General features: G+C 36.0%; 1 protein-coding gene across 1 annotated transcript in view; it reads right to left on the bottom strand.

Moving 5' to 3' along the window:
- fcho1 (FCH and mu domain containing endocytic adaptor 1) overlaps positions 1-23,819 on the bottom strand; it is a 50,433-nt gene extending 26,614 nt beyond the window's left edge. The window contains exons 1-2 of the mRNA XM_028027454.1: positions 23,682-23,819; positions 8,255-8,305 (exon numbers count right to left, since the gene is read on the bottom strand). Of these exons, the coding sequence (XP_027883255.1) occupies positions 8,255-8,281 (27 nt within the window). The 5' untranslated portion in view covers positions 8,282-8,305; positions 23,682-23,819. The remainder of the gene's footprint in view (positions 1-8,254; positions 8,306-23,681) is intronic.
- Between the last annotated feature and the right edge of the window lie 804 nt (positions 23,820-24,623).

The raw sequence follows: 24,623 nt of genomic DNA on the forward strand, positions 1-24,623 counted from the left end.
ATACCTCCTGTTAGCACCAAGCCAGGAAACATCAAACTGGCAGATCTCATCCAGGTGGTGAAAACAATTTTTCAGGGTTACAGAGAGCAAACAAGTTGCAGTAAAACTAGAAAAACAGTCTCACCGGTATACTACTGACAGTTTTGGATCAAACTTATGTTGTAAAATATATCACCACCGTTATTTGGCTGTTTTGAACTACAAACAATCGGCAGTAACCGGGTTTCAAAATGCTATAATGCACATTTCTTTAATACATACTTGGTAGCCACTGTTAGTAACACAATTTACATTTACACACACATGGAAATCAATTTGGCAACTAAATTTACTTACTTGTTCTGATCTCATCCTGCTTAATTTTACATTTTGCTGTCCTTTCTGATTTTTATTTTCTAAACAACTCTGTTTGAGCACATTAGCTTTTTGCTGGATAATGAATAAACATGGGGTTCTTTGCTCAACACTAAATCCCTTGAACCTTTCAGACCTAAAATATAAAAAACAAAAGTTAGGAAACAACTTTAGAGATGTTGCTGCACTGTGAACAGACATGCTTCCTCCTGGTTTAATGTAATTAGGCTGTTAAGCTTATTTGTGAGCACTGATGTTTAGTGAAATTGGCCAAAAACATGTAGGATCAGTGATCCAGAGGAGAAACTTTGTGTTTCACTCATTCATTAATATAGCTAGTATTTGGAGCAAATATAGCCTGTGTTGGTGAGTGATTTTGAAAATATGATGAAAATGCAGTGTGATTTTTGAAGATCGACTCCTCACTTGCTCCACCATCCGGTAAAACCATGATCAGTTCTAATTTTGATGGATGGCGATGCGGAGGTGCTGCACACTGCACCATCATGGCAGAGCAAATGTTCTCATTAACTATAATGGGTTAGTATTTACTGCAGAGTCCATTCTGTGGTGGAGTGAAGTCGAGATGTAAATTGGGTCTAAGTGATGATGTGTCCAACATTTGACATTTTTCTATGCAGCATCCAGCATTTCACTACTGTTTGAGAAAAAAATAATCAAATATAATGAAAATACTACAAGAAAATCACCACTCTCTTAAGTGTCATTAATTTTTTTTCCATCTGTCAAGCACAAATGTAAAAAAAAAAAAAAAAAAAAAAAGTCAGAAAACCAGAATGCCTCCTGTGCAACCAAGAAGATTTAACAAACTACATCATCACCTCAGGTCCATCAGTGCTGTAATTTTACAAACCTACACCTGTCTTTACATGACTCTCTATAATCCATGCAAGTCCAGCTGAGACAGACACACAGTCACTAAAATGGGTGTGTCTAGACTTCAGCCTCACATTTTTTACTAAACAGACAGTTGGACTCCTTGTGCAGCCACAGACAGCCAGCTGCTTCTCAAGACCTAAAAATAACCCGTTTGAGAAGAACAGACCCTTTTCCAGGTACCAGGGGAATGGCTGGAATGCCAAGAAAAGCTTGGTAGTCACCACACAGACATATGTACCCAACAAACGGAGACACAGACTGCTGCAAGAGGAAAAGCCAGACATCAGAAAGTAAACTGAGAGGAATCTTAAACCGACAACACCAGATTAGACAACATTAAGCAAGCACCATCAATCTCTTGTCTATAACTCCTTTATTATTTAATTAAAAAACAGAAGATCTGATTTGACTTTAATAGATGTCCCATGTCCTTTTGGTCCTTCTTAGGTAATTTGTGCACATTTCACAGGTTAACACAACATTGCAGAACTTAATCTGATAGTTTTAAAGACATTTTTCTCGTTCCAGAAATTAAAAAAAACAACTCTTAAGTCCTGGTTCAGGGATAACATTGATAAAAAGTGGTTGTTTATAGGGGCATTTCTTCACATAATGCCCCTCAGAGCATCTTTCTCTAACCCTGTTTTTAATCAGACTTCCAAGTCTCAACCTTCAAATAGTCCTTTAAAAGTGCATCAAAACCCTTCAGTACCTTAGAAGATCCAATACTACTAAACAATCTTAAAATATATTCTCTGTGGCCCTGCTACCTCCCTGCCTGTCAGATAGGCTGTAGGTTGGCCTCTCGGTTGGTACACAAGTGACTTAATACACCCTGATGCACTCATTTCCAGCAGTATGCGGAGGAGCTGAATATTTTATTTAGTTATCTTACTTGTTTTAGTTGTACATATTAACCTTCCCATTTTTTTTTTCTTTCTTTCTGTTTCCCCCCATCTATCCATTTGCTGTTCTATCTTCTATCCTTAATAACGTGGGGTGGGGTGGGTTGGGTTGGGTTGGGGTAACCCTGTTTTTGCGATTTATTTTCTGGTTACATAAATGACAGTTGGACAGTCGTATTCTGGAATTTATTTGTAACTGCAATCTTGTTTGGACTCACTCACTGATGATGACAATATAGAAGATCCCCATGCCAGCGTCAACCCACGCCAACTGGTCATCGCGGTCTGATCAATGATCCGGATATCATTGTATTTTGATAACTGTCCTGCAGTTTTGTTAATTTGTTGAAAACAATAAATATATTAAATAATATATATATATATACTGTACATGTATTGTGTTTTTAGAAAAGTTTTGGAGAACATTTTAGGAAACTTTTACACAAATTTCACAATTTGACCAAATTTTTCAAGATTTAAAGATATTTATTTTAACAGAAACCTTAAAATGAGAGGCTATAAATGAATACATGTCAATTGTTCTGTTTTATTTAATTTATTTACTGTTGTAAATGGTAGTACTTTACCACCCTTTGTAGTTGAAAAGGCAGACAAAAAAATCCTTCATAGTTCGTTGCAGTTGTGAATGCCTAATGTGGAAATTCTACCCCCACAGAAAGGTGAGCTGACAGCTTCAGTTCAGGCTTCAACCAAACACACACACACATACTCTATCTTCACAAGGACTTTTCAATGACTTCCATTCATTTTTTATTAATTTTTATTGCCTAATCCTAACCAAAAACAGTAATACTTCTTTATGCCTGCGCTCCAAAGGAGCAGTGGGTCTTCACAAGGTATTGTAGGAGAACTAGGTCTTACAAGGTTAGAAATGCTAAAACACACACACATACCTGCCCATTCAAAGCTAAACACAGCACCTGTCCACCATACCTGGCAGGCTGATGTAGCAACTGCATACAAAGCTAGTCTGTCTGTTGAAATGTTCATCTGATCCTGCATGTCACTTCAAATTCAATATCCAACAGAATGTTGCATTCCAGCATCTTGATAGTGCAATTATTGTGATTCAATATACAGTAGTTCTGCCTCAAATCAACTAAAATCATTAACAGTTTATAGTGATACAGAACTAAACTAAAAATGTAGTGAGTGTGCAAATATTCTAGGACTGTAGAGTATATGGCAATTGTATATCCTCATTACAATATCAGTTTCTCTGCAACATTCACACTGCAGAGACACTGCTTGGAGTGCAATGACTGTTGGCAAATATATTCCAAGTGTTGGACAGCAGATGCTCACAATGGACAAATATGATTTAACCTAAAATACTAATAGTCACAGATTGGCGGAAGATCAAATGAGAAATACAAAAAAAAGAGGAAAACAGGCAAATATTTTACCTGATAATGCCATCGCATTCGTTACCAATATCACAATCTGAAGGTTTTTCAATCAGAATCAGAGTCATGCAGAAGTACAATGAAATTAGTTTAATTTCAGCCCCATCCAAAGAACAAAAAAAGAAAAATGAACATTATAAGACAGGGGTGTCAAAGTCAAATGGACGGAGGGCCAAATAAAAAATTTAGCTACAAGCCGAGGGCCGGACTGATCGAATGTTCATTGACATTTTTTTAAATGACGCATATAGTCTAGTGAACCTAATTGAACCTACTGAAAACCTAACAAATATATTCCAATATGATCAGATAAATAAAGCAATATTTTCTTATGGCTCTGTCAGTAATCTTTAATTTTCAACAGACACAACTGAAATATTTTTAAAATATAATTGGATTGAAATACAATAAAATAAAGTGCAAAAATCTATTAATCAAAAACAGCACTTTCATCAAGGAGAAGTAACATGCAGTGAAAACAAATATTAAACTTTAACTTTTAAACTTGAACTGAGTAAAAACTCTAAATATGTGATTGCACAGTAATGTTCACTTGTTTGAGGTTGAGGGTGATACTTGGTGGTGTCCCATCTTTTCCACAAGTTCATCAATGTTCGGGGTAAGGCTCTGAGCTGAGGAAATCCTCAGAATTGAGTGAAGGTGTTCAGCAGTAAGTCGACTTCTGTGTGATGTTTTGTTCAGGTTCATCAAAGAAAACAGTTGTTCACACAGGTATGTGCTGCCAAACATAGACAACGTTTGAGCAGCCTGGATGCGCAGCTACACGTGTCGCCGGCGACACATCTAAATTTGCAGTACCGTAATTCCGCCACACGTAGCGCTAAGTGGAAAAGTTCCAACGGTTTCTGAAAGGGGAGACGTTGCACTTTCCAGCAAGTATCGGGTTAATACTGTAACTTCGCAGCTGCAGAGAGTGTAATTAATCCGGGGGGCACTCCTTTAGTAGATGGTATATTTCGGCAATAACTTGGTGGATATTGAAAGTTCCGGTTGTTATGGATACATGGGTAAGTACATCATCTCACAGAACATTTAAAGAACTACTTACAGTTCAAATAAGGAAGGTATTTTTTTTTCAGACGGGGTGCCGGCTTACTGCGGTCTGCGGGCCGGTTCTAATAATAAATCAAGATCATTCCAGGGGCCGTAAAAAACCTTCTCGCGGGCCGGATGTGGCCCGCGGGCCTTGACTCTGACATATGTGTTATAAGACATGGTGCAACTCTTGACCAATCACTGCTGGAGATTGACACCATCCCCAAACCTGTGAGAATGAGCAGACATAGATCACGGATAGATGGATCCATCTACAATTGTAGAATGCATCAACATGTTTACAACACTTTAGATCACAAACCCGAAGCTATAAAGTGCAAAAAAAAGTCAAAACACAAATATTTCCATAAAATCAGAGTGTGAACACACTAAAATGTCCAGTATATCACTGACATTTAAAGATATTGTTCCAGCAAAGTGATAAAGAATGATAATTTTAGATGTGAATTTAGGCCAAACCTTGTAAATTAGGGAAGCTGGAAACATTCCCTGAGTGCCATAATATATTCCTTAAACTTTAGCTGAATGATAAATTTTTGTCGTCTGATATATGCAAACCCCCATACTTACTCTCCTGCTAATCTCTTATTCATCAATTAAGTTGACCGAGTCGGTCATGCGTGATCGGGTTCATTACCATGACAATAAGGCGAATGGTGGCAATAGAGACGCCGGAAAGTTTGGGGGAGGTTTAAAGAGATGAACAAGTTTCTTACAATGATTCAGACACTGTGGGCCTCTGAAACTGGTCAGCGATCTACTTTAAATTCTTAAAGAGAAATTATTTTAACTCTGTATACAGGAAGTCAGCAGCGGTATGGTGAAGTTAAGATGACTGTTTTTTCCTCTTCTTATTTGAAGCATTAAACATTAGGATTTTAAAAATTGATTTTACAGACAATCATGAATCTCAAAGCAAAACAAATGTAGCACCAAACAGCAACTTTACATGACTTATCAAATAAAATAAAGATGTATTTTTTAGCTGTTAAAGCATGTTAACAAGCCAAGACTTTATAATAGTTGATATTCGATTTAACTGGGACTTTTATGTTTTTTCTTAAAATACAGATTGTAAAATGTGAAGTCACAAATGAGCTATTCATGTACCAATGCAAAGCAAACTCAGTTGCTCTAAAACTATAACAGTTTGCTGGTATAATTAGATGTTTCTTTCCAGCAGTTGCAATGCTCATTAAATAGTCAATGACACACAAATGGACCTAATAATTTTCTTTACATATAGCTACTGAGGAACACGCTCCTCTGTGTTGTCTACTGGAGAACTGTGTGTGTGTTTTGTGTGTCCAAGTTGAAACCAAGCTCACTTAGTTCTGATGAGAGACAAATGGTTACACATCTCCCAAGCTTTAGCTCTTACAACATAAGGAAGTGAAGTCGGGCAACCTGTCTGCCAGAGGTTTGCTGACTCGTGCAGAGCGGTTCTGCTTAGTGGGCAGGTTGAGCTGAATGAACACTTCCACAGCAGAGACAGTACCATCAGAAGCAGAGAGCTGCAGCTCTGCAGCACAGATGGCCAGTTTGTTGACTGATGTAAACATTCACATCTGTTTCTCTGAAATGATTTTCCATTTGTTGTATTAAACATGAGAAGTAGACATATGGCTGCTTCCCGGATAGAAATAGATGTCATCTGTCGTGATGTCTGTGCTTGTAACTGAGATATTAATTTGTGCTCTCTGAAGGTGTATTTCCTGTAAAATGGAATAACTAATCTGTCAAACACCAAATATATATATTTTTTGAATTCCAAGGAAAAAGATTATTCTTTAAAGGCAGTACTTTAAGTGTTATGCTTTTTAATCAAAAAAAGAAAAGCAAATAAGCAAACAATGGATTTTCCTAAAACAAAACTAGAAAAATGTTCTGTATTATACATGTTTGACGTTTTTGGCTAGTTGACCAGCAGTCTGTTGTAACAATCAACTTTCAATGGCATCTCTAGAAGTCTCTTTAAACCACAGAAATGATCTACATCAAACTTGAGAAAATGCCAGAGAAAATACTTTTGGATTTCTTTCAGGTGCATATTTTGGTGTAAAGCAAACTGGAATAATAAAGCATCACTTTCATTTGCTGAGGATGTATTTAATCATAGCTGCAGGCTTTCCCCCCGGAGCACAGTCCTTATGCAGTTAATGGAAAAAGACAGAGCTCCATGAGGAGGCTTTGTGACCGGCTGCGAATGTTCTTGAGCCAAACAAGACGAGGCTGTGTGAGCAGCTCGTTCCCAAGCGGCTCTGTTGGCTAATTAGCTAAAGGGCTGTTTTGTCTTACACAGCTTTTTAGCTCTGAACGCAACCTGGGTGGGAAAGCGCTTTTTCCTTACTGTTAAACAGACAGGCTTGTAAACAACAAGCTGTAGCTAAATAAGTTTAAAAGTCTGAAATCTCTTCTTCATCCTGAAATTTTTTTTTTACATAATAGCAACCTGACATACTGACAGTTTGGTCACGTATGTTTTCTGTCTTAATGAAGTTTTAAGCCAACCTTAATAATTACTGACATTTCCCATTTCTCAATAAATTAAGACAGTTTTATTGCCCAGCTTTTTTTTTTAATGCCCCACAAACAAGCATTACTGTGGACATTTCAAAATCCAAGAAAGGGAAAAAAGGGAAGTAGGGCACACCTGAAATAGATGCGGCAGGTGTGCAAGAACAGAACAGAATGGAAAATGTCAGGGCTCATTAAAAAAAAGCAGGCGACAAAGAGAAAAGGAGGCGACTAGAATAGCTGAAAAACATACAATATGATCAGAACAAAGCAGAAAGGTCAAAAGAGTATACATGACAAAAATAGTAGCCAACGTTAGTCTGTCATTGAAACAACTCTTTTGTCCCAGGTGGCCCATTTGGACCCACTGGAGCCAGGTTCTGGAGGAAACGGCGTGCTAGAGCTAGCTAAGTTTTAGAAAATTCACAGAAACTGAGTTATCGCAGTGCTAAGTTGTTATGTCACAGCAAACATCAGTCTGTGACAGACTTGGTGCTTCTCCAATGCAGATTTCTGGGCCAGAAAGAACAAAATGGAGTTGATATCAATCACTGGCATCCAAGCAAAACTGGAACCACCTCATTAAAGAATGGTTAAATAACAAGAACTATTGTAGCTGAATCCAAACCATTAATCTCCTTAATTTGCCATGAAGCAAACTGGAAACAGGCCATTATGCTGCACATTAGGAATCTGGTCAGTCAGTTTAGAAAATGGAAGAATAAAAAGTAAACTGTCAAATTTCTGAACAGCTAAAGCAGATTTCATATCTTCCATCTTCCCTCCCTTTTCTGTGCATTCCCAGGTTAAAATATTATGTAAGCTCATGTTTTCAGTTGTATTCTCCAGATTAAAACAATTTTAGGCGGTTGCACAATATTGGACAATCTACCAATGATATTGGTAAATATTGGTATGTCAACATTAATTGTGATATTTTCTTCTTTCCTCTCTATTCGCAGCAGAAGCATATTGTCAACCAGTGATTGGAATGCAAACATCTGGGGTTCAATGCATGTATAATAGTAAAACAGTAATAATTACACCATTAAATGTGTTTTCCAGGACACTCACCCAGAAGTTGTTCTGAAAGACAGCCATTGTTATTCAAAGGTAGCCAGCAATCTGTGGAAAAAAAGAAAAAGAGGTGAAGAATCATCTGAGCAAAGACTGGTATTTTTATTTTCTTTCAATCTGACATTTTTTCCACTACCAGAGGAAATAACCTCAAGAAAACATTTTGGATTTCTTTATTAGTTTGAAAAAGGCATTTATTTTCCATCTTGGTTGTACCAATTGGCAACCCGCAGTATCAATATCGCAGCAAATTGCACAAAAATGAGCTCTGTAAAAACTGTTTTCTTTATAATAGCTCCTGAGACACCTTTAGAGTAGGATGGAGTCCCTGGGGAAAAGAAGAGAGAAGCTTAACAACTGACTTGAAAGCAGTAAGTCAAAGGATGGAGGCTGCTAATGAAGGAGGGGGAGTTGCATTAGGGAAGAGGATGATAAGAAAGAATGGAGACAAATTGAGGTGTCAGTAAATACAAAGCATGAAATATATACAGTTATAAGGTATGAGTGGCTCAATGTGCAACACTAAAAGCGATTAAAAAAAGCTGTTCCTAGATCTGATATTTATAAAACCCATAATGCCTGGTTTCAAAACCAGATCGCTAATTCCAAATTAACTGCCTTAGATTCCTTGACTGTTTTATTTAAGGTCTCTGCAGAGCGAGAAATCACATCAGAGTGAATGCAAAAGGCGAAATTGGTCATATGCAGGAATCTATAGCAGCACAAAGATTTGTCCCTCCCTTTTTCAAATTGGTCATCGGCTTACAATTTAGCAGCAAATCAAAAATAGTTGTCTCAAAACTTAATACAGCGTCACATTGAAGAGTGAATTCTACTGATTTTCTAACATCAAAAAGAGGGCCTATAGATGGATGGATTTAGGGTCAGTCAAGTGGACAGATGGACAAAAAGATGAAAATACAGAAGGAAAACTTATACATGAATAAATAAATTAGTGCTGAAGCCAACGGTTATTTTAGAAATGGATTATTCTGTCAATTAATCGAGTAATCAGATTTTGATTTTAAATTGCACAGTCTGCAGATTTTTCATTTAACCATTTAAGCTCATTTTATACAATGTTAAAATACAGTACAGACCAAAAGTTTGGACACACCTTCTCATTGAATTCAATGAGAAGGTGTGTCCAAACTTTTGGTTTGGACACACCTTTGGATCCTTTTGGAAACTTTTGGATCTTGGATGGAAGAACAAAAGAAAGATGAATGATTCAAATTGACGTCTGGAAATTATTTTCTATACTCCTGTTTTCTTTTTCCATAATATCCAGAACTGAAAAATACTCTGTACGTTTCCAGACTCTGTAGCATCAGATTCTTTATTAAAATTCACAGGTAACATTTAAAGAAATGCATTTCAAACAAGCAAGCAACTGCCCTTTCCACAAAAATCCATAATGAGGAAATTATTTCCCAGGGGTTGCCCTATAAAGGATTCTTGCTATCTGCTCTATTCTGCTGACGGTGTGTGTGTGTGTGTGTGTGTGTGCTGACAATAGCCTTTTCTCTGTATTGGCATTGACTTGGCCTAAGCCTGGTGACCTGGTATTAAACAGCAGCTGCACACAGACAAAAACTCTGCAGCACAACACACACACACACACACACACACACACACACACACCTCAAGCCAATACACCTCACACCTTATTAATTAACTCAGTAGAGGGAATGGAGGCCCTGCAGAGAGATCGTCGAGAGGAAACAAAAACCTGAATTCACAAGAAGTAGAGAGAAATGCAAGAGCTTGGCCAAAATGATACCTTCGCATGGATTACCTCAAATTAATATCAAATTTATTGTTATCACAGCTTAGTAAAAGTAACCACAATAGACTAGGAATAAACAAACATAAAAAAAACCTCCAAATGTGCAGGTTAATTCTTTATTTTCTAATGAACAGAGCAAGATGACAGAAATATTGCAGCCATTAAATGACATTTTTAAGTTATTGAATATGAAGACATGCATATTCCCTCTCCATCTTTTTACTCTAATCTTTGTATGATGTTGCATTTTACATCACAGCTTAGCCTATCTGAAGCGTGGAATCCGTCAAGTTAATTTTCTATTGTTCAAGCTTTTGACATGAAAGTCTAATCTTTCATCATGTTATTAACATGACTATTAAGGACTATTTGCGGGTTTTTATTAAAGTCCTTTTTGAATGATATGACCTTGCATTTTTGTCTTCCTGAGATGGATGCTTGTATTCCTTCAGTACAAACTGTTTTGAGTCTTTTAAACACAGGCTGTGCCTTGCTCTAGTGTTTAAATGGTACACAGACAAAATGTGGGTTCAATTAGTTTTACTTGACTCAATAGAACTACAAATAATGTGGTTGCACATACGTGCGTATACCCATATTTTTACTCCATTGTAGATCTACAGTTCTTGAACACAACTGGCCAAACCTGAAAGCATGCCTTCTGCTCAGCAACAAAATACTAAGATTTGAATGAACAGGGTGCAATGAAGTTTATCAGACTGGTTTATAAGAATGAGCCGCAAAAGAAGGGATTCTCCCCTCAAAATTCTTAAAAAGATAGTGTTTCCACAGTTAGAAGCAATTAAACAAAACAAATATATTGTTTAAATAAGTAAAAGATTTCCAACTCAACTCTAAATGTTATCCAACTCAAAATGCCTTTATTAGAGGAATATGATCCGCAAAACGATGTTGAAAGCCTATTTCATCTCTTTTTCCTTGATCTAACCCACTGCAAGGGCTGCAAGAGAGAAAGTACTACGATGGCAATAATATTGATAAATATTGGGATGACGTCAGGTGCAGTATATCCCAATTTTTTCTTTCCTGATCTTTCTCATCGGGTGTGAGAATTTCCTGCCGTGAGACTCTGTCCAGCTGGCAAAATAGTACATTAGCAAATAAAATGAAATATATTAGCCAACAATTATTGCACTTCAAACAGTCCTTTGTTATACCAGTGTGTGTAATGTTTCTATCTCAACCACGATGCAGTCCTATGTATTTGATATTGTGGAGCCATACAGGTAGAGGAGGAGGAGGAAGAAAAGCAGCTGACTAGCCCTGAAAATCAGATTCTTCCTGAAGGCATATAAACAAAAAATAGGAGGTGCATTTGCAAATACACTGCCTACTTCAACAATTTGAAGTAGGCATTGCATGAATCCTACCTTATTTTGCACACATTTTTAACAGAGAACAATCCAGAGGCAGATAGAGGTGTGTATGCTCCCCCATAAGGGACACACAGTGTGGTCGGCTGTGGAAAAGCTGCTGACATTCAGCAATCTCCATCTGGTTGCGACTAACGTTTAGCTGAAATCAGCTCCGAGGCAGACAGGAAGATCAGGACACAAGGTGACCTCAATATTTTAATGTCTTTCTGACTGCATTGTATTTTTAAGAGAATTACCACATAACATTTATTAAATTAAGTTAAATTTATTATGAAAAGCTTGGTTGAGTAACACTCAAAAACTAGCATGCTGTTATCAGAAACTAGTGGTAGCTGTACTTCTTTCAGTTTACCAGAGAAAAATATCCTTTAACCTTTTATATTCTTTTTCCATATAGAATCTGCATTTCTTAACATAAACTGTGCAAAAATCCTTTAAATGGGATGAATGTGTCTTACAAACTTACAAACTCAACCCAAAAAGCTCCAATTGAAGCATAATTATAGCACACACATTTTAATCCTAAATGCTTAAGATGAAACTAACTGGATTTAGTCTTTGTGTCTCAAAAATGAGTATGTTCCCCAAAAAGGTAATGAATAAAGTAATATTGTTGCCAAATACATATTTAAAACAAACAAGAATTCAAGGTATGAAAATTATATGACAGCAAAAGACCAATGTATCAAATATGATTAAAAAAATCTACATTTAAAGCTATACATCAACTTTTTTTAAAGCATCCAAGAAAGTAAATTTTTTTAATACTATTCCTCGAAAATTATTTCCTTTATCATGCGTAACAAAATAAAGCCTACGTTGTCTAAAAAGCATGTTTGCACAATTTAAACCGAATTTTTTGAAAGAAGCTAAATAAGAAAAAGAAATTATTGCAACTATCTTTAATAATAAAACCAAACAGATATTATTAACTGTGTGCAGTAAACTGATATCCAGAGCAAGTATTTTCTCTTTTCACCTTTTTTAATATCTTAGCAGTTTGTTTCATCATATCAGGCTGAACTTAATCAAAAATATGTGTGGTTCTTGGGTTTGGACATAGAAAAATAAATAGCTCACAGAAAAGAAACAGCCTCTAGGGTCGCTGAAGCACACCAAAAAACTGCAAAATGTTAATTAACAGTATTTCCTCAGTGTTGTAAGCAGTACATTTTATTATAATTAATGTAATTATTGCACTTTTCCATCCGTCGTATTTTCCAAAAGTTAAATTTAATCATTTCTCTAGACATCTGAGAAAAAATAAATGTATTTAGTTGAATTTTATCATATCCAAGTTCTATAAATCATAAAATCAACATGACTGAAGTCCTCCATGAGCACAACTGACTTCTACTTTAAAATCTATAAACTTTGATTTTAAAGATTTAAAAAATATAATAGATTTCTTGTAAACATTTATCACAAATTAAAACCAAAATGCTTCAATTAAAAGATGAATATATGGTATGTAAAAGTTTAGAAGTACAGTAGATGTTTTTTTTTTAAATCTATTTTGTCTTTTATCTAGTAGAATAAAAACATATATACAGTACATATTTTATGTTCTTTTTCCGACACTTATTCAGATGTTTTATGACTGCTTAAGAACCATGCAAAATTCAGACTTTCAACATCACAATTTGTAGAAATGCTTTCAATTCAATTTAAAATAAAAATTTAACTACTTTCATCCACATTTTCAGGTTTGAATGTTTATGCCTAATCAACATTAATTGTTGTGACATTTCATAGAGTAACCTCATCAGCAGCACAGTTAAACACGCCGTTTCAGATGAGTTGTATAATCTTTAACAGACACGGAGACCAAAAATCCAACCGGCCTCATCAACAAAAACACACGGACCTCCTCCTCTGCCTAGCTCCAAGTGACTGACAACACAAAGATGGCAGCCAAGAAAAATTAGAACTTTTAAAAAAGCAGATGGGGGAGTGAAAGAAAGTTTCTCACACCAACACACACTTCCCATGAGCTATACAATTCTAGAAGAAAACAAACGATAGATCTTCTCCACCAATCCTTCCTTTTCTATGGCTTTTTGCCAGAGCTGGGTCAACTGGCAGATGTTGACCAGTATAAACTCGCTCCCTCCTAGCAACCTTCACCCAATTCTCTCTCGCCACTGGGTAAATGAAGCAACAAAAAAAGAGGCTGTGGAGGAATTGTTCCCCATTTTTCTCCTCTCGCTGCTGCTCAGAACAGCAGAGGAACCAAGCAAACTAAAAATGGAATCAGGCTAAATGTGGTGACACAGCAAAGCGTGGAATAAAGATGCTTTGGTTACCTTCGAACAGGCACATTTGTCACAAGCACAGGTCGAGTAGCTGAAGAGAGGAACCAAAGGACGCAAGAGGGGAGGAAAAAAGGATGCACTTAGGTGAAAAGCAAGTGAAAGTAAGAAAAGGTGGGTAGAAGAACACCCTTAAAGATTAACCAAAAGGAAATAGGGCAAAGGCAATTATGCAAAATAGCTAATAAATTAGAATATCAATGTTTCAGACATGCAATTCAGAAAGTAGTTTGATATATTACAGATTAGATTCATAAAACAAAAATGTATTTCTCTTGCATTTGATAATTATTCCTTACAGCAATAACCATACTAATTTCATTAAAGTGAAATTAGTATAAACACGTTAAACAAAAAGATGCACATAACTCCAAACTACAAACATTTAAAGAACATACAAATCTGACATAAAAATGCTAAAAGATTAAACTCAATAAAGCCAATTAAAAGAAAAGGCTAAAGAATAAAGTGAGTTTTAAGTCAAGTTTATATGTAAAGCACATTTCAGTAAGGAGGCAGTTCAAAGTGCTTTACATGATAAATACATAATTAACAAAGAAGCATTACACTGCAGTGGCAGAACAAAGAGGTAAAAAAAGTTGTAATTAATCTATTTTCCCCAGTTATTATTTAAAGGCAACTCTAAAAAAATGTATTTATAGCCTTGAGTTTTCTGGAAGTTTGTTCCAGATTAGTAGAGCAGAAAACCTAAAACTTATAGACTTAGACTTATTTTATTATGCTGCTTCTCCATGTTTGGTTCTGATTCTGGGGATGCAGAACCAGAAGGCCTGAGTGGTCTGGAAATAGATCTTTAATGATTTTGGTACTATGCCGTTCAGTGATTTATAAACTAACAACAGTATTTTAAACTCTATTCTCTGAGTCACAGGGAGTCAGTGTAAGAACTTTAGTAGGGTGATGCGCTCTCTTTTCCTGGTGAGAAAACAAACAGCACCGTTCTGAATCAGATGCAGCTCTCTGATCTTCTAGGCAGACCTGTAAAGACATTGTTATCTGCAGTAATCAATCCAACAATAATTCGAAGATGAACAACTGGAGGAGGTTCATTGCAGGTCCTGGAGTTCAGAAAAAAGGAGCCTTAAGTATTGAGCACAATATGTACTCTACATTAACGTTGATAGGAATGTTTACTGCTTTTAAAATATCTGACATTAAGAAAATGACAAGCACAGTCACCTATTCTCTTGCATTGCAGTCTTTTGGTTTGAAAACTCAAACTTTACACAATCTAAAAATACAACATGAAGCATTTCTTTTAAAATGTATTTTTGTTTAAATAAACTTTTCACAGGTACAGAACATTAAGCCTTTCTTGGTTGGCTTTTCTACATCTTGTAGTTTGCAGGTTACACTGTTTCTGCCTTTAAAGGTTTAACAAATATATTTTTGTTACCATTTTGCAAACATACCAGGACAAATATGTACTTCTGAGGTATAAAAACAGATGAATTTCTGTAATGAAATGAAAACTTACATTTTATACAGGACAGAGTCCAAAAAGCAGATGTGGCAGAGAAACAGGGCAAGGACAAAGCAGACTGAATTTATGGAGCAATTAGAGTCTGTTGTGCAGAAAATCCAGTCTGCTGTCCTTCCGTATTGGTTTTAACCCTGATTATAACCGCCTATTTTAATAGCTCAAACTCCCAATATACTTCATGTATTAATAAAAACAGTGGAAACCGTCTTGGCACTACCACAGAAGCTAACATAAACAGACTTCTTTATCTCAGTCAATCAGCGCTAATGTAACAGGAAAATATGCGAGAACTTTGAATGTGTGTACGAAGATATGGCTTGTGAAAAAGGAATAACAAAACAGCCTCAATGTCTCTTTGCTTTGGATCTATTCATTACAAATATGCAACCCAGATAGTGAGCAGTCCATCCAGACGTTGGATTTGTTATTTATTATCTCAATTCCAGCTGGATGGTTTTCGAGAAACATGCAGCTTGCTACATGTACTTTTTGGCCATGTACAAAACATGGCTGCATGGGAATGCCAATCTTATTAATAAAAATAAATTCTGCAAAAACAGCGACTCAATTAAATCAACTGTTTCTTTCTTCATTGATCTAATTGACTAACATTACCCAGACAGAAAACCTTTTCTACCAATGAGTAAAATAAACTAAACTTGCCTGGTGTTTTATAACTAGGATTAGAATATCTGTAATTGAGTTTGAATCTTTCCATAAGATTGGCTTATGTTTTTATTTACTATATAGATAAGCAGGGTTGAACTGAATAATTCAATTTAGTAATTAATTTAGCCGAACATTTTATGTTTTTTTGTAGTTGTTGAAATGAACAACCAACATAACCCAGTATTTTGCTGGCATAATGCATGGTAATCAGGTAATCGGATCATTTTTATTGCTTTCAAATAAATTATTTTACATTATGGCATGTAATAATATTGCCATGTTAAACTGAAGTGATATCTTCTGAAGTTTTTGTAAGTAGTAGTAAACTTTCTTTAAAATGTGAAGTCTCAATCATGAGTCATATCTGTCAGCAGTACAGTGTTGGTGGCAGTGGACAGGAAATTGAGCCAGACAGCAAATCATCCATCATCTTCCATTTACCTGATGGTTTTTAGAGGGGAGTCTCAAGTATTTGCTGTCAGCTGTGGCACTGTATCACGCAACTTTACATATTGTTCAGTCCTATAACAGACTAAAATCGGCATAATTATGCTTCTTTGATTTTTAGTCTTCTGGTAATTTGGCTCGTCTACTCCATTTAGATTATGACACAAAACAGAAAAAAGTACTGAGTAAACGCAATAGAGATAATTGTTTTAAATCAAACAGAAAATAAAGGAATTGCAAATACCACATTAATGAATGAAATATGATGCATTGAGGGTTTTTTTCTTTTATTAAACTTGAAAAATACAGTATTAGGTCTGTTTGATGTATTGATGGATTAAAAATAATAAAATAAATGCATAGGTTCAGTAAAACGTCTAAAATGCATTTCTTTTCTGCAGTTTTTCACATATATGGGCATTTTTCAAAGCTTTCCAAAAATCTGAGTAGTAATCCAATTCTGTGATTCAATGTTTGGTTGAAAAAAAAATAATGAATGTTTGCTGCTTGTATGTTTTGCATCCTGAAATTGTCAGAACACATGTCAGACCATAAATCCAAGCGCTTAAGCAAAACAAAGCCTGATAACTTTGCTAAAATGATGACAGAATTACACCCTGTATTCAGAGACCAAGCAACAAGGCATAGCTTTTCTTGTGAAATGATAAATTATCGGCCCAGTGGCTGAGACGTACAGAAAGCCAGTGAGACAGCAAACAATAATAAATATGAGGAGGAGGTGGCGTGAAAGAAAGTGAAAGCTGAGTGATAAACACAACCCGGGCTGCCAGTTCCCCATTGTCCCAGTCTGAATGTGCTTTTGTCACTGCAGCGTACAACTCCAGTCCAGCCCCGACTAGAACAACGTACCAGGCGAGCATCCCTACAAAGCCTTGGCATGACCAGCTGTATGAGAGCAGGGGGCATGACTCCACACAAGTGAATTCAGTCTGAGAGCTACTAAAAACTTCAGCAACTACTTAAAAGAATATTGTAGTTTCTAACTTAGTTATCATCTACAGACAGCGCATATTAGACATGTCTCACTATCAGATTGTTTTTATACTTAGTATAAGAGAATCCAGGATTCAATTTTACTATTTTGCAGCTTTTCTTTAAAAGCCAAAATGCATCAAGTCATATTAAGAACATTTTAAATAATCTAATGGTTTGCTGAACTTTCCTTTTTCTGATGAGAATGATGGCCAGGCAAACTGTCATTGTGATCAGTAAAGTCAAAGATAAAATCGTTTATAACATTTTCAATAGCACATAATGTTGGTGTTAATATCTCTATATTCCTATATTACTTAGCAAAAGATAAAACTATTTTCCTCCAAATTCCTGTATGCAAAGAGTGCTGCGTATGCAGTCTGCAGCAGCAGTACCTCTGTCTGTGCACCAGTGCATGCAATGTACATCAACATAGTCCAGTTCCTGTCTAAAGTTTCAAAAACAAACATGGTGTCTAAACTGCCAAATGACTTCTTCAAATGCTTCAAAGGCTGAAATTATAGAAGTCTGGTGACAACAAATGGAGGATTAATTAAAGCATTCTGCGGGGTTTGTGCAATGCACGAGACACTACTGACTAGCCAGGAAAAACAAAGTTGTTATAACTTTTATTAAGCTCCCAGATTAACTGTGAGGTTAAATAAAATGCCTTTTCGCTAAAGTCTCTACTGTTTAACTTTTATGTGCATGTCTGACATGTAAACTGCTTGGTTACTCCACTGTGAGACTTTATGTACCCAGAAAAATTGATTTCACCTATTTTAGTCAGAATTAAAAAGTGAGGATAATATCAGACGTAAACTGACAAACTCAAGCATACATATATTAAATACTGGTCATTTTTATAGTTACAAAATTACACTTCAAGTGAAAAGTGTAAAAAAAGAAAAACAAAAGAGTTTTGACATCTGAGCTGCACTCATGATTTTCCTGTTCAAATTTGACTTTACTTTCTACGCCAACTCAAAAAGTACAACCTGCCACAGATACTGCTGGTCATCGTCTATATGACCATTAGTCCCCTGCTGGTCCATCACGGTGTGATTCTGCTCGTCAAAGAAAACTGGACCGGGTCGGACCACAACAAACAGTTAGGTCTGCAGGGAGGATCTTTAGGGCTCACCTTCCCTCCATCCAGAACTTTTTGGGTTTAAGGCTAGGAAAGGAGTAGCAAACATCTCTGTAGACCCCACACATCCTGGACACTCACTACCTGTTTAAACTTTTACTTTCAGGTTGGTGCTAAAGAAAATAAAAAAGTTTCCTTTTCTATATATTTATATCTTAAACATCCTTATTGAGAGCCAAGTGAAACTTCAGTTTCACTTGGCAAATAAAGCTTAATCTAATTTTGACTTTCTAAGGTACTCAGGGACTTTATTTGTAAAAAGTAAATGAGAATTTTTGGTGTTTTTGTCATGCTCTTTATAAATAAAATGTTTCCTTTACACGTTAAAACTGTTGATGTTTTTTTGTGGTCAAATATTAATTAATTTATTGAGTTAAATAAAAAAGTAGTGTGTTCCAAAGCTGCATACACTACTGCTGATAGGAATATCATGCAACTCCTTGACGGAAAACAAGCAGAATATGATTATATTTGTAGGAGAGAAACGAGTGTGGGTAAAAAGAGTAGTCAACAGAAACTTACTTTTTCTTCATCAGGGTCTTGGAGAAAATGTCTGACTAGATAAAAATGGTTCAGAATTGCTAAAAAGTTACTTGTCCAAACAGGGTTTACAAAAAATGTTAATCACATAAATTAGTGGATTATTATGTTGCTGTTTATTCTTGTCCTCACAGTCTGGTGTCAGGCTTCTCTTCTGAAGTCAGTAACCCAGACATAAGCAGTTTTACATTTCAAAGCTTTGAAATTTTATAACAGAAATGCATTTTTTATTATCCACAGTTATTGTACATTTGATATTAAAAGTAACTGAATCTCTGCCAACAGCTTTAAAGTCTACGCATAGTTTTACAGAAAAGAAACAGAAATATTTAATTTCCTGTTCCCCTACAGCTTGTGCTTTTCTGATAAATTACTTAATAACCAAGCCGATAAAAAATAGATACAAGTGCTTTTCCCTTCTCTACTTTGATAAACGATCTAATTTCTTCAGCTCTACTTATCTGATTCATCAATGAATGATGAAAAAAAGATGGTCATGAACCTCACTGTCGTCATCGTGGTTTACTTTGCTAGTGGTGTAATTATGAGGTAGTTGAAATCCTGCAAATCTATCTTCATTTTGGTAAACAATATTTTAAAAAAGAGAAAAAAAACAAAAACAAAAAATGATAACCCAGAAATAGAAAAATGAAGGTCCATCCCCGGAGGGATGAACCCACTCCTCCATCCTGCCCCAGGAATCTCCCATCTGCCACATGTAGACCTTGGCTCGACTCATTATCGCCTCAGGCACAGGCCACAGCTTACAGAGAGGGTTAATATTAAATTCCACAACTCTTTAAATATATTCACCTCTTTATGCATGGTTATCCTCTAAAATCAGAATATTTAAACCAAAATCATTCTGTTTATATTTCTATTAAGTAACAAGTTAGCTCAGTTTACAGTTTTCTGCCTCTGGGTGCTGCCCTGCTTGGCAAAGCATAAGGAGCACTTGGAGCCCTGTAGCCTACATATTTAGAGACTACACATGTATAATTTATCAACATCATGAGATCCAATATTATGTTGAAAAAGACAGCAAGTACTGACAAAGGACAGCGCTACAATGAGTGGTTATGACATGTTTGTGGGTCAAAGAGAGAAAAAAGGAGTCATCGAGGAAGAAAAAGAGTCGTTCTGATGGCTTCAGCTGTGTGCATATTATCATTCTTGACTGTTTGAATAATCAACAAAACTTTTCAGAGCCGTCATAAAGCACTAACTTAGAAATCAAAATGCAAAGCAGCAAGCACTCCTCATTCTGCCGCTGCTGTCATCCTCATCTCTCTGCCAGGCTCCATCACTTATGTCCAGACTCATTTAAATCAGACTTTGAACAGTTTTTGTGACAGTCAGTAAAACATAAATAGCAGCAGCAAAGATTTTGGGACTTTTTCCCCCGAATTACCTGTGTTATCATCACCACCACTTCATTTTCTAAACCAACAAATAGGTTTAGCAAGTACCCTCCTTTAAATTCAAATAGGCCAATTTGTGTCAGTATTATAGCATTTTTCCTGCACCAACGTGAATGGGCTTCACTGGATAAAAATATTTAGATGTTATATCTAACATCTAAAGACTTAAAGTCTAAAGTGAATTCCAATTTAAACACTTCATCTCTGCTCTCCAAATCTGACTGAGCTTAAATTATTTTGACAAGAACAGGTAAAGATCTGTGTCTATATGAATATAATATAACCCAAAAGACTCTCAGTTGGAAATTATTTGGAAGATAATTACAGCAAAAGGGGATTGAGCACATAAACACAAAAACATAATTTTCAGATTATTATTTTTTTTAATTGCCTCCTCTTCTGGTCTCACGCACCATGGTAAAGTGGCCAGCAAGTGCAAGACATTATATGTCAAATACATCTAAAAAGATGTCAGAAGACCACCAAACAAGCTTCCCAAATGTTTTAAAACATTAACACAAGTTCAATTTCAAAAGAGAATACAAAACTTTCTGCCTTTGTTACCAAGCATTTACAATAAATGTTGCTAAACTAAAAGTCTCCACATTCAATAGCCAACTCAACATATGTGCTCCATACAGCCAAAACAAACCAGGATTTTTTGGTGTATCTGAAATGATAATACAAATAACAGTGAAATATAAAATGAAACTCATCCTGAGCCACATTAAGTTCACAATACTCACAAATATTTATCTTCTGGAATCAAATGCAATTTGTCATGAATGTATCTTTAAACTTAAAATTGGTGAAAAATGGAAAAAAGGATGTAATCGAACCTTAAAACCCAACTTTCTACACCCTATAAAACTTCAAATAATCTGAAGACATATTAAAAAGTTAAATGCAAATTCAGTTTACAAAATATAAATAGAATCTAGTAAAAAAGCTGATTTTATGTGGTTCAGCCTTCAGAGAAACAAAAAACTGTTGAGAGTGGCAAAAAAAACATGGACAGCTGATTTGAATCAGTAAATTTCTGTTGATAGACAGACAGGCTACATTTAAAACCACAGTCATAACCCCACCCCCATGTGCACTTTACTGCAAAGGTTTGACGCTTATTTACATTCAGAAGTTGAATGTCAAAGTTTTTAGTGAGTCAGAGCAAAGTATTAGGCCATCTTTGTTTTTGAGGTAGTTGTAAAAAGCTGGGGTCAGAAATATATCAAGCATGAAACAAAAGTGCTAACAGGATATTCATGTGGTGACAGAAAAGCCAACAACAGTAGCTATAAGTGTATGAAAATATTATAGAAGTTGCAATTATGACAGGCAAAAATACATCTTCCCCAATGTTGTATCATTAAGGCCAGGGATGCACGTATGTGATCATTTTGATCAATCTTGATACATAGTTATTGCAATAAATGATAATATTATTGTTTTGAGACCATTTTCAAATACTATAATGGTAATGCAATAATAAAATAAGAACACATTATCAAAGATCAATAAACTTTAAATTCTAATGAACATTTAACACTGGAACTGGAAGACATTTTAAATATCCAAAATAAATAAACAAACAACAGAGACAACCAATAAAATCAATTCTGAAGTTTCTGTAAACAGAACTGTTCTTAAAAGAAAAAGGCTATTTGAAACCAACACAGCAGATTGGGGACTTTTGTCATCCAGTTTTTGGTGCATAGAGAAAGAAAAAAATCATACACATGGAAATCGAGCTTGTTTTAATATGTTTAACAATTTTATAGACACTTTACTATCCTTTCAACGTTGTGAAAAATCGACCACACCAGTTGACACAAGCACCTCTTAAAGTTGATATTCCAACTAGGAGAACAGGAACTAACCAAGCAGGCCAAGATTTGTATCCAATAATAAGGCTGCTGCACATGGTCAACGTAATAAAAGCTCCAAGTATAGACTATTTATTAGAACTTCTGTTGGTTTGTTTGCCATTTAATCAGGGCCTTTTGTATAAAGTGGTGAGAAATAAATTGTTCTCTGCTTGTCTGGCCAACAGTCGTTAGCATCAAAACACATAGTAAATCCCAGTGTTTTCCAAACAAGAAAACCTTTTGCAACTCAGAAATGATGTAATTTGCAGCTCCAACTTCTCAGTCAAATCCAACATATTATGAAAAACTAGCAACTAGGGACGGGCAATATATCAGCATCAACATGGGTATCAGTCCGATAAGCAAAACCGGGCCGATTTTAACAGCCGCAGATTGTTTCCATCATGTTAATGTTTGTGTAGGTGTTTCAGGAAGGATAGGGGGGAGAGTTGGCCATGTGGTATCTGCTCAGTCATGTGACAATACTAGTGATGCATCACAGGATTATGAGTTTAAAAAAGGAAAAATAGGCAGTGAGGTCACCTTTACACGGTGTTAAAAGTGTGGGGAAATATATATAATCATACTGGTAAATATCAGTTATCGGCATTAAGAGCAGTACTAATATCATATATCAAAATTTATCCTAATTTTTATATCAGTTCATTTACTTGTTGCCTTATATGATGTCACTAGATGAATGTGTCAAAGTTTGATTTTGGGAAACTACTGTAGTTAAACAATGATTTAAAACAAAATAGTAAAGAAAATAAAACATTTATTCTGCAGATGACAAACTAAAGTGAGTTTCATTTGTTGAGAAAAGTATGGCTAGTAACTTTAAATGCTTTATTTTTACTAATCCCACTATTATTTTCTGAATCAAATGACAGAAGCATGTTAAGACAGAAACAATGCTACAAAATTATTCATAATTTCAAAGAAGCCCCAACACACAGGTAGCTGTCCCAGGACTTGACAACAAAGCAGCATCAGACATCAGAAATATCTGCTAAGTTGGACCATACAGTCTTAATTATGTTAATGGGATAAGGCTACCTTTGAAAATTATGATGTTCTAAAACCACCAACAGACAGCTTGCGATTAAGCTTGGAGAGTTTTATATATTTCAAACATGCATGTTCTTGTTTCAATAGTTTTTTCTCCTTTTACGTTAGCCAAATTTCCCTCCGTTCAAATGTCAAACCAGCGCCTGTGCTCTTGCTCGCTATTTTTAAAACGCCAGCGTTATTTGGCGTGGTGTTTCCTGCCAGTCTTCTCACCTGTATTCACAGAGTAACGAGTGATTAAAAAAGACCCGGAACAAATTTCTTACCTGGAAAGATTCCTCAGACAACGAGACGTACATTTCCCATCCCCGGTCCGACCAACGGCTGCCCCGTTGCCGCACGCTTGCTCTTTCAAAGAGGTCTGATCATAGTAGTAGACTTTCACCAGGCAGTTTTCAGTGCGAGCTCACGCTCCCTCCCTAGCTCAAAGCTGATTGGCTGTTCGACCCGTCAATCACGGGGAAACGTGTAGTAGACATAGCAACCACAGAAAGGCGGGTCAACGATTGTAAAGCAGCGTCTTATTGGCTACCAATGAGCTCTGTGAAAACAAATAAATAAAAATAGAGCTGATAAAGATGAATGTTTGGAAGGACCTATAGGAGGCTGAAATATCAGTTGCTTTATCAATGAATTTTACTGGCAGAGTCTCATCCTGCCATCTGCTAACACAAAATTAAATGAGGGATAATTATTTGAGCATTTAATCCTGATTTAAATCTCACAGATAAAATGAAATTAGCTGCAGAATTTAATCAAACTATGCCACGTGTTGATCTACAGATCCGCTCTCATTTGTCTTCCTCTAAAGGCTCTTTCGTTTCTATCACAGCTTCAGACTTTGAAGCATGTTTATATCGTTTCAGATCACTCTCAAAGTGATCCTTTAGGTTGCTTTTTAGCAGATTGAAAACAGAACTGAAACAGTAAATGCGTAATCCGTTTCCTGTTGTGAGCTCTTCTTTAGACTGCTTATGTCTTGCAGGAAGTCGCTGTGCTTCCTTCATCAGGCTTTCAGCTCAAATGTTAAAAATGATTGAGTGAAGGAGACCTGGTGGGCTCACCCTTTGTCCTTGGTGTCTCGCTGATCCTGCCTCTTTTAGAGGGGGCTCACATAAATCAGTTTAGCTGCTGGTTGTGCAGGCTGGCTTATTAAAGCTGCCATGACAGAAGATTGCCCTCCTCTGCTCAGAAACCACAGACACAGT

The sequence above is a fragment of the Xiphophorus couchianus genome, chromosome 9, assembly GCF_001444195.1.
Source record: "Xiphophorus couchianus chromosome 9, X_couchianus-1.0, whole genome shotgun sequence".
In the NCBI taxonomy this organism is placed as follows: domain Eukaryota; kingdom Metazoa; phylum Chordata; class Actinopteri; order Cyprinodontiformes; family Poeciliidae; genus Xiphophorus; species Xiphophorus couchianus.